Below are 18426 nucleotides of genomic sequence, written 5' to 3'. Positions count from 1 at the left end.
TCCAATCTGGGCCATTCTGAATAAAACTTCTATAAATATTTTTATACAGATCTTTTTGTGAACATATGCATTTCTCATGTGGATACCTAGAAGGAGCTTCCCTGGTAGCTCAGCTGGTAAAACAGCTGCCTGCAATGCAAGAAACCCTAGTTCGATTCCCGGGTCAGGAAGATACCCTGAAGAAAGCACAGGCATCCCCCTCCAGTATTCACGGCTTCCCTGGTGTCTCAGGTGGTAAAGAATCTGCCTGGAATGTGGAAGACAGGGGTTTGATCCCTGGGTTGGGAAGATCCCCTGGAGGAGGGAATGATAACCCACTCCAGTATTCTTGCCTGGAGAATCCCCATGGACAGAGGTGCCTGGCAGGCTATGGTCCATAGGGCTTGCCAAGAGTCGGACACAACTGAGTAAGCAAGTACAGCACCTAGCGCGGGACTGCTGGGTCACAGGTAAACGAATATTTAACCTTATAAAAAATCTGCTGATTTCTCGTTTCTACCACTTCATCCTCTCATGTAATAAACAAGAATTTCAGTTACCTTATATCTTTGCTAACGTAAGACATGTCTTCTATTTTAGCTATTCTTGTGTGTTTAGTGGAATCTCATTGTGATTTTAATGTTAATTTCCTTAATAACGAAAGATACTGAGCACTCTCCCATGGGTTTACTGGCCATTCTCATGTCTTCTTTATTAAACTGTTTAAGTCTTTTACTCAGTTTGATTAGAGCCTTTTTATTATTGAGATTTAACAGCTCCTTATATATATTCCAATAAAAATAAATTAGAATACGTAAGGGAAAAAACCACAATTATAAGAGCAACAAAAAATAATAGGTAACTTAGAAATAAGGTTAAGAAAAGACAAGAAAACTCTTTATGAAGAAAATTACAGAACACTGAAGAAATGAAAGGAAAACTGAATAAATGGAGATAGGCAATGTTCATGGACAGGAAGATTCAATATCATTTAAAGAAGCTTATCCTAAAAGTTCTGTGGAATAATAAAAGCCCATGGGTAGTTAAACAATTCTGAAGAAAAATAAGGTAAAAATTACTTCAGTTCAGTTCAGTCGCTCTGTCGTGTCTGACTCTTTGCAACCCCACAGACTGCAGCACTCCAGGCCTCCCTGTCCATCACCAACTCCTGGAGTTTACTCAGATTCATGTCCATTGAGTTGGTTTGATGCCATCCAACCATCTCGTCCTCTGTTGTCCCCTTCTCCTCTCGCCTTTAATCTTTCACAGCATCAGAGTCTTTTCAAATGAGTCAGTTCTTCGCATCAGGTGGCCAAAGTATTGGAGTTTCAGCTTCAGCATCAGTCCTTCCAATGAATATTCAGGACTAATTTCCTTTAGGACGGACTGGTTGGATCTTCTTACAGTCCAAGGGACTCTCAAGAGTCTTCTCCAACACCACAGTTCAAAAGCATCAATTCTTCAGTGCTCGGCTTTCTTTACAGTCCAACTTTCACATCCACATCACAACTTTCCATACTACTGGAAAAACCATAGCCTTGACTAGATGGATCTTTGTTGGCAAAGTAATGTCTCTACTTCTTAATATGCTGTCTAGGTTGGTCATTGGAGAAGGCAATGGCAGCCCACTCCAGTACTCTTGCCTGGAAAATCCCATGATGGAGGAGCCTGGTGGGCTGCAGTCCATGGCGTCGCTATGAGTCAGACACGATTGAGCAATTTCATTTTCACTTTTCACTTTCATGCATTGGAGAAGGAAATGGCAAACCACTCCAGTGTCCTTCCCTGGAGAATCCCAGGGACGGCAGAGCCTGGTGGGCTGCCGTCTATGGGGTCGCACAGAGTCGGACATGACTGAAGCGACTTAGCAGCAGCAGCAGGTTGGTCATAACTTTTCTTTCAAGGAGTAAGCGTCTTTTAATTTTATGGCTGCAGTCACCATCTGCAATGATTTTGGAGCCCAAATAAAGAAAGTAAAAATTACTTACCCTACCACATATCAGGACCATATAAACTCATATTAAGATAAAAATATTAAAATGAAGGAATGGACAAATGAATAGACGAGAATAGCCTTTAAGTACATTCATATAAAAATGAAAAACTAATGTTTAAAAGTCAGTGAGGGAAAAAGTAAAAAAATGATGCATATTTTAAAAAAATGAAATTAGATTCTCATCTCTCACCATGCACAAAAATAAATTATAGATTAAAACCTTAAGTGTGAAACTCAAGACTTTTTCATTTTTACAAGAAAATGAAGGGATTATCTTTTTAATCTGGGGCAGAGATGGATTTCTTAAGGCACAAAAAAGTGTAAGTATAAAGGAAACGATTAATGTTAGCCTATAATAAAATCAAGAAATTATGTTCTTGAGTGAAAAGGCATGAACATGAGTGAAAAGAGTGAAACAAGTGAAGGAAATTAAGAGGTAAACTTCCATTTACAAAGCAAGTGAGTCATGGGGATGGAATATACAGCAAAGAGCCTATAATCAATAATAATGTAGTGATAATATCTTTGTACGATGACAAATGTTAACTAGACTTAACGTAGTAATCAATCTGCAACGTATAGAAATATCAAATCTCTCCGTTATGCATCAGGAACTAACAGTGTTTGTTGTAGGTCAATTATTCTTCAACAAACAAACAAATAGACAAATTCATAGAGAGATCAGATTTATGGTTACCAGAGGCAGAGGTTGAGAGGAGGAGCAATTGGATGAAGACAGTCAAATGGCTTAAACTTCCAGTTAGAGGATGAGTAAGTATTAGGGACGTAATGCACAATAAGATCTATATAATTAACACTACTCTATGTTATATATGAACGTTGTTAAGAGAGTGAATCCTAAGAGTTCTTATCATAAGGAAAAAAATATTTTTTCTTTCATTTTACATCTATATGAGATGATGGATGTTCACTAAACCTAGTGTGGTAATCATTTTATGATATACAGAAATCAAACCATTATGCTGGACACCTTAAACTTACACAGTGCTGTAGGTTGATTATATCTCAATAACACTAGAGGACAAAACAAAGAAAACTCTGTTCAAACTATGCTACTGCAAATAAAATGAAGAGACAAGCCCAAGAATGGGAGAAGATATTTTTTAATGCATGTGACCAACAAAGAATTAGTAACCAGAAGATAAATGGATGGATGGATAGATGGATGGATGGAAGGGGAAAGAAAAGGAACACCCTTACATATCAGTAAGAACAACACAGTCAGATAGGAAAAATGGCAATAAAAAATTATTTTTCACAGAAGATGAACTACAAATATGATCAGTGAACATAAAAAAGATGTTCAAGATCAACAGCAATCAAGGAAACGCAAATTCAATTCACGAGATCGCAAGGTAACATCCATCCTATTGGCAAAGCTGCTTAAAATCTGACAACATCAAATGGTAGCTTGAATGTGACAACTAGAAATTCTCACACTACTGCTGAGGGTGAAAACTGGTTAACAGCTTTGCAGAGCAAATAAGGCAAAATGAGGTACAGTGAAAGCTGCGTGTTCCCTCCAGCCAGCCTTTCTACACTTAGATATATAACCTGGAGCAGCAATCCTCGAACTTCAGTCTCCAAACCTCTTTACATTCTTAAAAATTATTTGTTTATATGAGTGATAGTCATGAATATATATTGTATAATGAATTAAAATTGTTTTAAAATTATTTCACTTAAAAATGAACAGTATGACAACTATATATTATTATATATAACATATTCCTTTTTTGCATTTATTTATTTATTTTTTTTTTTTTTTACTTTACAATACTGTACTGGTTGTGCCATACACTGACATGAATCCACCACAGGTGTACATGAGTTCCCAACCCTGAACCCCCCTCCCACCACCCTCTCCATATCATCTCTCTGGGTCATCCCAGTGAAATAACATTCTTATGCAAAATAACTACATCCTCCAAAACAAAAAAAATTAATAAAAAGAATGGCTATTTTACATTTTTTACAAATCTGGCTTAATAGAAGACAGTTGGGTTCTCACATCTACTTCTGCATTCAATCTGCTGCAATAGCATACATTATGTACCCTCTGGAAAATTCCATTATATACTTATGAGAGAATGAGGGGGAGGGCAAAGAACTTATCATATATTATTATTTTTGTTATTTTCAATCCACAGACTCCCTGAAAAGGTCAAGGAGTAGGAGAGGAATGGTCCTCCAGGGGTCCCCACACTTTAAAAAACTCAAGTACATCTGCATAATACACATACATGCACACACACATCACGCTCATCACATCACTGTAATAACAAATAATTAGAAACAAGCAAAATATTTATCAAAGGACGGATAAACTGTCTATTTACATAAGGGTATACTAACAGTTTAAAAGCAGTAAACAAGGGCTACATGAATTAATGTAATATCTCAAACACTGTTCTCAAAAACAAGCTGAAGCATGATAATTTACATAAATGAAACTTTTATAAGTGGTACAATTATACAAACTTGGAATATATGCAAAATAGCCTTATTCCTAATCTATAAATAGATGCCTTTGTAGTAACAGTACAGAAACAAAAATAGGAAACAAAGACAAGAAATTCATCATAGTGGTGGTTATCTATGGAGAAGGAAGTTAAGAGAATGGGTAAGCGAGGGACACACAAGGACTCCTACTGTATGTATGATTATTTTCTTAAAAGAAAAAAAACCCGTGAAGGGTTAAAATGTTAGAATCTGTTAGAGCCAGGGGATGGTTTATATCAGTATTCATTTTTGTATATTGGAAACACCTCATAATTTAAAAAAAGAGAAAGAAAGAGAGAACAAGAGAGAGAGAAAAAATTTCTCCTCTACTTGGTTTTGGAGATAAAAATCTCTCAGTACATAAAAATCTCTCAATACTCTCAGTCCAATCAGATTAGTCTACACTGCGTTTTTGTTTTTTTTTTTTTTACTTTGTTACCTTTGACATATAAAAACAATATATGTAAGGCATGCAACTTGATATTTTGGCATAGTATATACTGTACAAAAAAACCACAATGAAGCTAAATTATTTAATTATCACCTCTATATAGTCACCATTCTGTATGTGTGAAGATTTCAATTAAGATCAATTTTCTCAGCCAATTTCAAGCATCCAGTACAGTACTGGTAACTGTCACCCTGCTATATACTTAGATTCCCAGAACTTACTCATTTTGCATAACTGAAGCTTTGTACTCTTTCAATGCTAAATGTGCTCCTAAAATATATTTTACAAAATATCCTTTTACAAATGAGTTTTTCTTAAAATTTGAACACTAAAATATCTTTTGAATTCTTTCTAAGGAATTATTAGGAATCAAAGATCCTAATATTGCTTAGTTGGTAAACTGTTGTTAATGACAGTCAAATAAGATATCAAAGACCCGTGAAAAACTCCATGTAAAAACAAAGATCCAAAAGAACTGTCTTTTTCTTTCTAAAAATCTACTAAGATAGTAATTTGTAGTGGAGCAAGTATAGAATGATGGGTTTTCGGAATAAAATCATTTTAACATAAAACTTAGGTACAAAAGTTTGTCCCACCATAAGCTTTCTTTCATAAATATTATGACATAAGGAAATGGCAACAAGCTGTCAATTTAATGCAACCAATTTTTCCAATTTATATTTCAGGCACACATTCATGTTTTTACTGTAAGCATCTGCCTCACTTAAATAAAGTACCTACTATCAATACCCCTACCTACTCTTTCCCAAGTCGTTTTAAAATGACTTATTAAAACTTGAATAAAACCATAAACTGGGAGATTTTACACACACAAATTTATTTATTCTACCCGTTAAACACTGATTGTCAAGGAAGGAGATGGTGTGAAAACAAAGCAAAGCGTTATCCCACTGCTTTTTTTTCCCTTATTTTTTTTTTAAAGTCAGACTATTTACCTTGCATTTTAAATAGAATCAAAGGAGGACTTGAGATTTAAAAGAGCAAGGGTTTTTTTTAAAGTTTGAAACACTTAGCTGAAAGATCTAAAAACTTTAGTTTTATACTTTTCATTAATAACTTTTTATTTAAGTACTATTACTATACTGACTTGAAAGTAATCTCCAGTGTCTTACATTCTCAATCAACTTTCATTTTGTTAAATTTATTTTTAATTGAAGGATAACTGCTTTACAATGTTGTGTTGGTTTCTGCTGTACAAAAATGTGAATCCACCATAGGTGTATATATATCCCCTCCCTCTTGAGCCTCCCTTCCACACCCTCATCCTACCCACCTAGGTCATCACAGGGCACCAGGGTGAGCTCCCTGTGTTCAAACTTCATTTTTATGAACTATAATGTTCTGACTTCTAAAACCTGCCTTTCCTTCCTTCCTTCCTTTTCTTATTTTTTAACAAACCCATATGTAAGGCTAGTATATGTCAGACACTGTTAACTCATTTAACCCTCTGAGGTAAGTAGTGTCATAATTCCCATTTCACAGATGAGGAAACTGAGGCACAGATGGTAAAGTAACTTGCTCAAGGTTCCAAAAGTTATAAATGGCAGAATCAAGATTCAAACCCAGAGCTTATGCCAAAGCAAGGGCATATTTTTTAAAAGTTTTCACTGTTTCTGATCTTTCAGCATTACTTTAACATTTTTCAGCACTAAAAGCAATCTGTTTTCCATAAACTACCAGGCTTAAGAAGTATAAGGCAGAGGAAAGGGGATCTACTGACCATGTTTATCAAATGAGCGGAGGGGAAAGTGGAAGGAATAATAATTGAGGGAGATGACTGCAACACATTCAGTTTAGGGCAAAATTATTTGAGTTGCTTGAAGAATATGCAAGCAGAGGTGGCTGGTAAGCAGGTAGACACATTGAATCTTAAGGAGAGGGGAGGTCTGTGCTGGAACTACCGTTAAAACTGGAGGGCTCCAAAGAGCAAGTCAGCCCTAGGGGGCGAGCAGGATTCTCATAATAAAGGTAAGAAGGCAGTGTCTTTCAAGGTGGTTAGGAATGAGGCAAGATGGAGAGAAAAAAGGACAAAGCAGGTTCAGGGCAACAGATGCATTTGAGATGTAACACAGGGCTCACAGACGCAGAAGGAGAGATCCGAACATCTACTCAGTGAGAATATGCAATTCTCAGCTGCAAGACAAGCCTGTATGCTTGTGTTCTTTGCATTTTGCAGAATGATCAAATATTCAGGCCAAAATATAATGCCGCCTTATTTTGTTTAATATAATGAAGTCTAAACCTACGAAACTGAAGACTAGCAAAGGCTTTTACATTTCATGAAAACACTTTAAAATGTTTAAAATATAAAGGATTATCAAGAGGGTATTTTTAATATTCACATGCCCAAGAAGGTTTCTATCACTTCAGAAATATACGTTTACAGACATTTACTATTATTAGACATTCAGTATTCAACTTGAGGTTAATTGAAATGTATTTGGCCACCTAATGTGAGCAAAGCGAGATGCACACAGGAAAGTCTAGGAGGGAGGGAGCTTATTACTGCATATCCCTGCCTGCCTGTGCCGGGCACATCTGACAGCCACCGAGCTTTCTTTCTGCCATTTTGACATCTTTCATGTCAACCAGAGAATTTCGTAAGGATCTTTTGGAAGGGTGAAATGAAGCTAACCTTTGGAGAAAAACTGGGATTTGGCAGAAAGCTAAGGAAAGAAGACTGGGTACCTAGGACCAAGAGAATAATTCAGGCAAGAATATTTGAATACATCAATTTTGAACCACACTATATGCCTCTACAGTGTTTTATCTACTACTCAAGGGCTGCTTACAAATGAACAGACTTTCTTTCATGTCTTTTTTCACTTAAAATGTATTTAATAGGTAATACAAGTATATGATAAGCTTTTCATCAAGTTACAAAAAGGGGGACAGTGAAGAGTCTCCCTTCTTAACAACTGTCCTCTCCAGAGACTGCTTTCCTGAGATACCCTGTGCATGCGTGCATGCTAAGTAGCTTCAGTCGTGTCCGACTCTTTGTGACCCTATGGACTGTAGCCTGCCAGGCTCTTCTGTCCATGGGATTCTCCAGGCAAGAATACTGCAGTGGGTTGCCACAGGCTCCTCCAGGACATCGTCCTGACCCAGGGATCACACCCATGTCTCTTGCATCTCCTGCATGGGCAAACAGGTTCTTTACCACTATACCCTATGTAACTGCATTTCTTTTAAACTATTTTAAACTTTTTTCTCCTTACGATGTTGCCTGGTCCTAATCTTTTCAAATATTTTAAACTTTAGATTTTCTTCTAATTCAGATAGCATTTCCATGACTTAGTGATTCTTAACTAAACACCTATAACATGGTATGATTCTGTTTGTCACATCCCCAAAATGTGTACCAAGAACTTTAGTACTCTATAATCTAAATGGAGTTCAAGGTACAGAGGGGAATACAAATTTAAAAGAAAAAGCCTGGATCTTATCCGTCACGTAGTATGATTTTATTTCCTCCTTATAAGATAGAATTTTCCCCTTTATTCTGCCAAACTTCAGTTGAGTTAAACAATTAGCTTACCTAATGAGTGTCTATTTAAAAAGACAAACACAAACACACTAGGACCCTATAATTCAGGAGCTTAAAAGAGGAAGCCAAAGTTTATTACAGCCAGCTTATATATTAATAGAGTATCAGTTTAGTCGAATTGTTAGGATTGTGGTCTCCAAAATGGGGTCATGTACCACAAGACAGAGTATAAGGCAGTCTTTAAGGGTGTAGGAAAGAATTAGAACTTGTTTACAATGACTTCTTCTCCCTTTCAAAATTTATATTGTAGAATCCTTTCTCAAGGGACTCCCCTGATAGCTCAGTGGTAAAGAATCTGCCTGCAATGCAGAAGACACAGGTTTGATCCCTGGGCTCAGAAGATCCCCTGGGGAAGGGAATGGCAACCTACTCCAGTTATCCTGCCTGGGAAATCCCATGGACAAAGAAGCCTGGTGGGCTAAAGTCCACGGGGTTGCAAAAGAGTCAACAACAACAACACTTTCTCATATACTGGTACCTGCACAATATTTATAAAGACATACTTGGGATATGTATACTCATTATGTTCCCTCATTAGCAAAACTGCTATTTTGCAAATGAGGGTACATAATCAAAAAAATCTGATAATTAAACAGCTCAGTATAGGAGGTGTTCATTTCTAAAAATAAATAGTTTATTGATTTTCGAAAGTACAGCAAGTACTGGGGCTTCCCTGATGGTCCAGTGGTTAGGACTTCGTTCTTTCACTGCTGAACACCCAGGTTTGATCCCTGGTTGAGGGACTAAGATCTCACAAGCTGCAGAGCATAGCAAAATAAAATAAAACAAAGCTCATGTAGAAAAGTATACCAAGTGCTAATTTGGATAGAACAGAGAGAAAAAGCAAATTGTAAAAGGGACAGATCAATGCTGAGCTAGACTAAATTTTAGAGGGAAAAGTAGGTGGCTTAATTTTTGATACGTGGTTCTTTTCAGCCATGTTATTGCTGTAAGAGTTACTAACACTGAAGTGTGTGGTCAAGCAGATGGGCTTGAACTTAAGACTGCCAGGTTCAAATCCTGACTCTACCACTCACTGCGGGGAGGGCTGAATGAAGTGTATAATAGTCTTATTCAGGGCCTGGCAGTTAAGTAGCCAAAAATGTTAACAATGACTAAATAAGAAGAATATCATTTAACAGACATTAGCTTTCTACAGCAACTGAAACGAAACAGCTGAGTCATGTTTTAATTAAGAACCTTTTGGAAAGATGCTTTTTGAGTCTAACATATTTAAACAAATGTAAGTTTTTCCTTCTTTTTTATCCAAAAAAGAAAAAAAAATATTCCCCTCAGTAAAACTCCCATGAACTATTCTATCTTGGAACAGCTAACGTAAATTAAACAGTGTCAGTCCCCAGCCAAACGGATACCGGAATCACTGTATACAGTATATCTTTTTGGCTTCACTTTTATGTGGAACATGTGTTTATATTTTGACCTTTTGTCTTTTTTTTAAAATACAGAACATTTTTAAACAGCAGCAACTGGAATGATTTTTTTTTTTTTTTTAGCTTCCAAACATACTAAGCTACACATGGCAAAGCCTATTGCTGAAACATTTATAAATGTTACACCAACTGTGTTTATATTTCTGATTTTTTTAGATTGTTGTTTTCATGTAAGCCATGACCTGAAAATTTGAGCTCAAATTCTTTCCACAAAATAATTACATAATGGAACAGTCTGAGTCATTTCGAATTTCCGAAACACAAAAACTTGCTCCCATAAAATAAAGATAATAATCAGTATCACAGTGAAGTTTTCGTATGGGGTTTTGTAACCATGACCATCTCAATCACAGCTAAGTAGTAAGGATAAGGCTGGAAGGACAATAAGAACAGGACCAAGAACACGATGGCAACCACTCATCCAACTCAGAAAAGTCACTGCACTCTTTTTTCTCTTCCATTGCCTCTTCTTAAGCAACTGATACAAAAATAAACTCTAATATTAAATTTCACGGCAATGAAAAAATCAAAGCGAAAAAAAAATTGGTGACTCTGAAAGGAAAAGTACAAAAGCACTTCTTGTTAGCCTGGCCTTTTGGACCTTATCTATCACCCTGATGGAAGACAGGAAGGATTTATAGTAGGCAAGTTAATATCAAAAGGCACACAAAATGTAAAGTGATAATTCTATGAACAAAAAGACCAAAACGGACTAAATCTGGGCAAGGAACGTCTCTGGCTCTCAGCGGCTCCATCTGTTACATGTTATAGACAACATATTCTATCTATGAGACAGTCTGTGACAAACGGATTGTCTCTTAAGGAGTCTAGAGATAGTAAACTTAAAAGAATAATTACTTCTTTTTTCTTAAGAAAAAAAAAGGAGTTGGTTCTCAATAAATATGTCTGCAGTGAGTGAATAAGCAGAGGATCCTACCTTTCAACTTTACATGTTCTTTCTCCTCACGGGCTGTTTCAGGTCTCAGCTCTGTTACTGCTACTGTTACAGCTCTGTTACTGTTACTCTGTTACACTGCTAAGGCAGACCCCAAGGTCAGTCAACTCAAACACCTTCGCTGAATCCCTTACCTCAAATATTCCATCAACCACTACTTCCACCATAGGCTTTCTCTATTCCTACTACTCTCATTAAGATCTCTTTTTTTAAGGGATCACAAATAAATTTCTCCTTGACAATTTCAAAGATCTTTTGTTAGTATCCACATGGTTGAAAAAGATACACGTTTTTTTTTTCTTTTGACACAGCTATGGACATAACTTTGACAGCTAGAAATGTACTGGAATCCAGGGAATGAGATTTGCAACAAAGAATAACCATTAAATATTTACTCTGTCCCACCCAGATACAATACATCACTTTATGTACAAACTCAAATGGAAAGCTTACATGCCTTCAAATGGAAAGCTGTAACAGTCTTAAGTTAAATAACAGCTACAGTTTGATCTTTTAAGATAGGCAGGTAAACATATGAAAGCATCCAATGCTTCAGTTTTTGTTGAGATGCTTTGATTCTATGCCACTGCTTACGAAAAGATATCAGTTTCTCAAAGAACCCTTCACAAGTTGCAACAGATTTTACTCCTCTTCCTCCTCTCTCTCTTTTCCCATCCCTCCTCTCCCCTCTCCCTCCCTTTTCCCAAGTTTAAAGTAATAGATGGATAAAAGTTTGAGAAAGGACACCCAAAGTCCTTTGATTTCCCAATTTCAATCCCTAAAGTAATCCATTTAATGCTACTATTAAAATGAATAATGTTCTTAACTGTTCTTTGAAAAATCATAATTGCCATCTCTAATGCAAAATATTTTTTTTAATCTTCTCTAATGTTGTTTTAAGCCCCTAACTAAAATAATGGCTTTAATATTTTAGCCATTGTCATGAATGATGTAATCCATTTCAGGAGGAGGATTTAAAACTACTATATAAATTTCCAATAGCCAAAGACCAGAAAAGTCTCATTAACTACAAAATCCTAGAGTGCTTGCTTAGCTACAAATTATGAGTTGAAAGGATGCGGGTTTTATTACTATGCAACATAACTTCACATTAAATCCTAAGAGAAACTGCCCAGCAAGCTCATTTCCTATTTCATCTGCGTAAAAAGTGCAAACATTAGATTCATCTCCACCAAACACAGTGAAAGCCTCATTGTGAACAAAATACTTCTGGAAGACCTCTTGTAAATAAGGTTATTTGTTTAACAGGTAACTGATGCTTGTTGGGTGCAGTACCCTAAGGGCCTTGCAAATATTACTCCATTTATCCTCACTAAAACTTCACAAAGCAAGTACTATTATTATGCCATGTCAACATGCTGAGCACAGCATTTCATACATTTAAAAAAAAAGACATTGTCTAAGTTGCAAGTTAATCCTCCAAAATCAACTTCCATGAATGCTTTTCAAACTGATTAAATGGATTTAAGAGGTTGATTATATACTAAAAAATATTTTAACTTTCAGTCCATTGCACAAGTACCATCACTAAAATAAATTTCTTTCTTTAGCTGTATGCTGATGGCTACATGCAGTAGGAGACTAAGGATTGGCTGCTTTGTCGCCCAACAGTCTCCAGGAGCCCTCCACAGAGCAAGTTCTTAAAAAAGGGCTCACACAAATGAGCCTAAAAAACCAACCAAAGCAACTCTCCTTTAAAGCTCTAATTCCTCTCTACAATTTCCTATTGTCAGCTAGGCCATGAATGTCAACGTCTTTTTACTTCCAGTATGAACAAGGTTAAGAGCTTTTTCACAGCAGATTCTTAGCAAGTCAATCTATTACCCTCACTGCTTTGTCATCTCATTTTTCAGGAAGACCACACACGTCATTCCAGACAGATGAATTTCTGACTTTTATTCTTCAAGTTACAATGAAGCTTAGCTCTTCCCATTCTGTATTTAATAGAGATGAAGAACATTTGTTCTTAATCCTCTTAAGAAAAAATTTCAGACACATGCATGCTATTCTCAGCTCTTTCAACCATTCCCTCTCATGCTATGTACCTTTGTTCCCTTAATCTCTCACCATAAGCTCCAACTTTCCAATATTTTGCATAATTTTCCAGATCTCTGGTAAACTCTACACAATCCCCTTAAATTGTAAAAATGTAAAGGTAGATAAAGTTCTCCTAAAAGACTTGACGTAAATCAGAGTTAAGAGGATTAAGCCACAGATTTTACATGCTAAATTTCTATTTATATACCTTTGACATCCAAGCTTATAAGCCATGGTTCTATAGTTTTGCCTTGTAAATTAACCTGACCTTGATATCTTTGCCTTCGATAATTTAGTATATTAGTTCTTCCATATTTTACGTTAGTCTATTTTTCTTCCAGTTTGATTCCTCTTCATGGGTCCATGTGTAATTTGTTTCCAACTACTTGTCAATTTTGGAGATGGAAATGGTAACCCACTCCAGCATTCCTGTTGCGATAATTCCATGGACAGAGGAGCCTGGCGGGCTACAGTCCATGGGGTCGCAAAGAGCTGGACATGACTGAGCAGCACTTGTCATTTACTTCATTTTGTAATTTGAGTTATTTCACTTAAGAAATAATTGAGCAACACAAGATCTCCCAATGATGCCTGTATTAATTGCCACAGATTTCACTCCAAATTGGTACTGATCCAACTCTTTGGCTTATTGCAACCCTCCTAATAATTCCAAGCCTGGGGACATGGCCCTGGCAGAAGTGACAGGTCAAGTTTCATTTCTGTAGGATGGGGAGGAGGGAGGCAGTCTCAATTATAGTTTTTTTCAGGACTTTAAGAGTTCCCAGAAAGGGGATCACAATATGCCACTATCATTCTAACACCTAAAGGTTACCCTTTTAACAAGAATTAACACCAATCTGGAAGTAAACATCAGAAGTGATAAACTTAGAAGAGAATAGGAGGGGAACAAGAAAGCAATCAGCAGAGGAAGAATCCTTTGGAAAGGGAAGAGAGAAGTAAAGACTACCTTCACCCATCAGACTTTTGGCCAAGGTCCCAAATGCTGGTTCACTTGCTTGATTCAAGCACACTATGAGTTCAAGGTCACACATGCTTGATCTCTCTGGGGGAGTCAATGGCAACCAGTTTCAGGGTCAAAAACTTGCCTTTTTGAACAACCCCTCACAAATACGATTACTTGTCCTAAGGGATTCGTGAGAGTAAGTATGAATTAATCAATGCAAATTCATCACCATTACTGAAAAAAAAGAAAAAAAAAAAGCAGGAACACTTGACCTCTGATTCAGCCAGCTGGACAAATTTCATTAAGGGGGAGACCTCTGATGATCTTAGGTCAGACAGATGTGAGTAAGAAACCAGGCTCTACTCTTCACTAGTCCTGTGTGTGACCTTGGACAAATTTATTTTTCTAAACCTTAAAGACAAAACATATTAAGGGCCTCAAGCAGACCTTGACATAAAAGGGATGCTCAAGGGATGCCAGGCCCACCCCCTTCCCAGAGATAAAAGCCGGGACTTAAGAGCACAGGCATGGCGCCAGGCCCACCGCTCTTACAACCTCTGCAGCCTACCAGCTGTGAAACACTGAACAACTGTTAGTCTCATCTTTCTTACAAAGCTGGGATAATGAATCCAGGCATTTAGATAGTGTTTAGCACACAATCTCAATAAATAGCAGCTATTTTTTAACTGTTAATAAGAGAAAGTGATATTATAATCATCATTATTATCATTATCTGTTGACCAATCTTTCTCAAAGTAGGATCAGGCAACAGTAGATATCATCTGTTAAAAAAAGATCCCAAGTCCACCCCAACCTATTCAAAAAAGCTCCAAAAGCGTAGTACCAGGTAATAATCATTTCAGAATCAAACTTCCTTGAGAAGTATATTAAAATTTAAGAATGACTTATCCTTTTCATCTTGTGCTATGTTTCAATAAATTAAGACTTGCCTTCTAGTATTTTCCCCATTCTTTAGTACTTTTCTTATTCTTTACTATGTCATGAGGATTACCCAGTATCAGGTGTATTTTTATATTTCAGTACTTTTTTAGACTTGGGCATTAAACTGATAGGCTCATTCCCGTTGTTTCCCTCCCTCTCCCCAAGAGTATTATTTTGACTTTTTCCTCCTTTGACTGAGGGTTGACAGACTATGGCCTTGGTCTGTGGCCAGTTTTGTACAGAGGGAATACATGTTTAAAGACTCGTTTAAAAAAAAAAAAAAAAGAGGAATATGCGATGAAGACCATACATTGCTCACAAAGCCTGAAATATTTACTCTCTGACCCTTTACAAAAAAGTTTGCCAACCCCTCAGGAGTCTAGAATTCTCTTTAAATTGGGGGTCTCAACACAAATTACTTTTAAAAAATTGAGAAATGATTAGAATAGAAACTACTCTAAATGTATATTTTTCACTGCACCTAGAAAAGGGAAGCACCATTGCCAAAGTTTCTGTTATACACAGACACATATGTGTGCATTGGATAATGACCAAACTGGTTGCAGTCATAAAAGTCTTGGAGGGTGTGGAGGGGTAGGAATGGGGAATAAATTGGGCAATTGGTTAACCAGTATATAGTAAAACTGACACTGAGTAATTTTTACAACAAAAATGCTTTGGAGACTATAAAACCATAGTAAATGATCCCTACTACTCAGAAGGTAATGGCTTCTTTCTTCATTGCTAAATGGAAATAAAATCTGTTCTGTGTACAATCTACATTGTTTTAAAGAGAAAACAAAATCATAAATGCAAAGTACTTCAAAACAGTACACAAGCAAAATATTTTAGTTATACAAACAATATATTGCACTGAACAAATGTAGGCTCTTTACCAAGTCCTTAGTCTTTGGTTTTCTCCAATCTGGAAAACTAGTCCTTTTTGTTTTCTTTGTGTGTGTCTATGTGCATGTGGATGTACTTGTGTGTGGATGTGTGTCTCAAGCATTAAAGAGGTATTAGATTTCTCTACCCTTTGTGTCATTCATCAGTGGCTTCTCCTGCCCATCTACTTAAAATGTGCACTCTTTCCTTCTCATGCCATTTCTAATAAGAAAAGCATTAGATTAAGTTTTTGTGCAAAATGAAGACTATGATTATCCTACCCCTGGAAACATTACAAAGTCCAAAATAAAAATTTTTTAAGTAACAATCTTCCATTTTATCTTCAGAGAGCATTAATTTCCAGGGCTTTCTGTGACTGCTTCAGATAAGCTAAAAATACCTTAATTTTATAACACATTTCAACAATTTTGCAAAGAAAAGAAACACCTTCCTAGAAAAGGTACACAAGGAAATGACACTTTAAAATATGAAATGTACTGTGGACACACAAACCACGAGTAGTGTAAATAAATAAAAGCTGGTGTGATGGTGAATGCACGTTTGTCTTGTACCACAAAGAAAAAGCACTTGCACATTTGCACACCGGGGTATTTTAGCTTGGGATGCCACAAAGATGGGATTTAGGCATGCTGTGTAAATGTAGGAGGCTGTTAATGTGTAAGCGTGTCTGCGTGTGTCAGGGAAAGAGGGTTATAAGCGGGAGGGGTGGGACCTGCCAGGAGCAGCTACTGGAGAAAACCCCCTTTTCTTTCCCATTCATTCTTTCTAGCTTCAGTGTCTGGCACAGTCCTTACAATTACTCACTGCTTTTCATTCTAAAGACAACCAACAAGCTTTCAGAACGTCCTACAGTGTTTTTCCCACAGTTTTTTTTTTAAGACATCAAATCATCCAAAATTTGTTTTAAATCAAACCCATTTCCTCATTCCAAAGACCCCACGGGTTGCAGGCTAAACAGGATCCTTTGTTGTGTGTCCCAAAAGAATACAACACGCTATCGGTAAACTGGAAAATAATAGATGACTCTCGTTTCCAAGAATGCCAAAGCTATCACCATAAATTCTATTCTGCCCCGTGAGTCCAATTTCACGCTCCTTTTAGTGAATCTGCCGTCCTAACAAGAGTGAAGTCAATGCGATTGACCACCCCTCCACCTTTTCGTTTTGGACAGTCCACTAATACACACAAGGGCTGAAAGAGGATGCCAAATGGGCCAGCTTCATTTATGCAACCCCAGTGAAAGTTGTTTCTCAGATGCCCACTCCAATCCTGCCGGCCTCTGCCTCCGAGCCCAGGAAGAGAGGAGGGCGAGTGGGCAGAGAAAGCCTCACCTCTCGGCTCCCCACCTCCACAGGAGGGAACGCGGGGGAGGGCACGAAGAGAGCGCGGAGGAAGAAAGTGGGCGAGTGGAAGAGACAGAAATGGATGCTGAGGGGGTGGGCGCAAGGGGAAGGTAGGGAAGGCAGGGAGAGGTGGGTGAGTGTAGCTCTGGGATCTAAAGACTGAGGGGGAGCGGCGGGGGTGGGGGCCCGCGCGGGGAATCCGGTCCTCACCGTTGAATGCCCCTGCATCCGCGGCCTCTTCCTCCTCCTCGCCGTTCTCCGAATCGCTGTGCCTGGGCTCCTCGGCGAAGTTGACCCCCTTGCTGGGGGTGCCGCCCCCGCTGGCGGCGCCCGCGTCCCCCCAGGTCCTGCCTTCATGGCCGAAGCGCGCGGCGCCTTTGCGCTCGTTCTCCTCCTGCAGGCGCGTGAAGTGCTGCAGCGCGAACTCCAGCAGGTCCGCGGGCTGGTGCCTCAGGACCTCCACGGTGAAGCCCTGCAGCAGCTCCGTCAGTCCCGCCGGGATCTCGATGCTCATCCTGCCTCCCCTGCCGGCGGGCGCCCGGGCGCCGCCCTCGCCCCCTCGCTGAACCGGCCTCGGGCCCAGCGGCGGCCAAGCGAGCGCAGACGGACGCTGGCGGGGCTACCGGCTGCGAGCGCGGCGCACTGGGCCCCGGCAGCCAGGCTGGCCCGGCCCGCGGCTCCCGGCGCGCGGCTGTTCCGTGCGGCGGCGGCGGCTGAGCAAGCTCGGCCCGGGGAGGGCTAGCAGCATCTCCGGCTCCTCCCGCTCCTGCCGCCGCCGCTCCTCTCCCCCGCCCGGGCCGCCCCGCCCCCGCCCCACCGCTGCACGCGGGAGGGGGCTCCGGCGCGCCCCCACGTGACCCACGGAAACCATGGCAACCCTGCCGGCGGGCGCCGAGCGCCCGCCACTTGCACAGTTGAGGGGCTGAAGACGCAACGCAGGCCGGCGCCACCAGGCTGGCGGGGCTCTCTCCTAGGGGGCGCGGCCCGGGCGGGTCCACCCACCCCCCAACTCGGCACTCCCCGGGTCACCCTCGGGCCGAGGCGCGCCTGGTAGTCCACCTGTCCGCACGCCCCAGAGAGGACGGGCCACTCGGCCAAATTCCCACGCCTCTTTCACCACCCTGAGCCCAAGCAGAACTGCTGCCACGCGATTTGCCCTGAAACTTGGGCCTCCACCTTGTTAGCGTCATTTTCTTTTCCTCCGAGAATCTAGTTGTAGTAATACGTGCGCGTGCGGGTGATGTCTTTTGTTTAAAGTCGGGTAGTACTGGTTCTTTGTGACACCTTTCT

At 39.3% G+C, this 18426-nt stretch overlaps 1 protein-coding gene across 2 annotated transcripts in view; it reads right to left on the bottom strand.

Moving 5' to 3' along the window:
* PRKAR2B (protein kinase cAMP-dependent type II regulatory subunit beta) overlaps positions 1-18102 on the bottom strand; it is a 111720-nt gene extending 93618 nt beyond the window's left edge. For both annotated transcript variants that reach the window (XM_069587910.1, XM_069587911.1), the window contains exon 1: positions 17347-18102. In XM_069587910.1, the coding sequence (XP_069444011.1) occupies positions 17347-17650 (304 nt within the window). In that variant the 5' untranslated portion in view covers positions 17651-18102. The remainder of the gene's footprint in view (positions 1-17346) is intronic.
* Between the last annotated feature and the right edge of the window lie 324 nt (positions 18103-18426).

This window comes from Ovis canadensis, chromosome 4 (genome assembly GCF_042477335.2).
Source record: "Ovis canadensis isolate MfBH-ARS-UI-01 breed Bighorn chromosome 4, ARS-UI_OviCan_v2, whole genome shotgun sequence".
NCBI classification, from domain to species: Eukaryota; Metazoa; Chordata; class Mammalia; order Artiodactyla; family Bovidae; genus Ovis; species Ovis canadensis.
The sequence above is the reverse complement of the archived record's forward strand: the minus strand, read 5'-3'. Positions and strand labels throughout refer to the sequence as shown.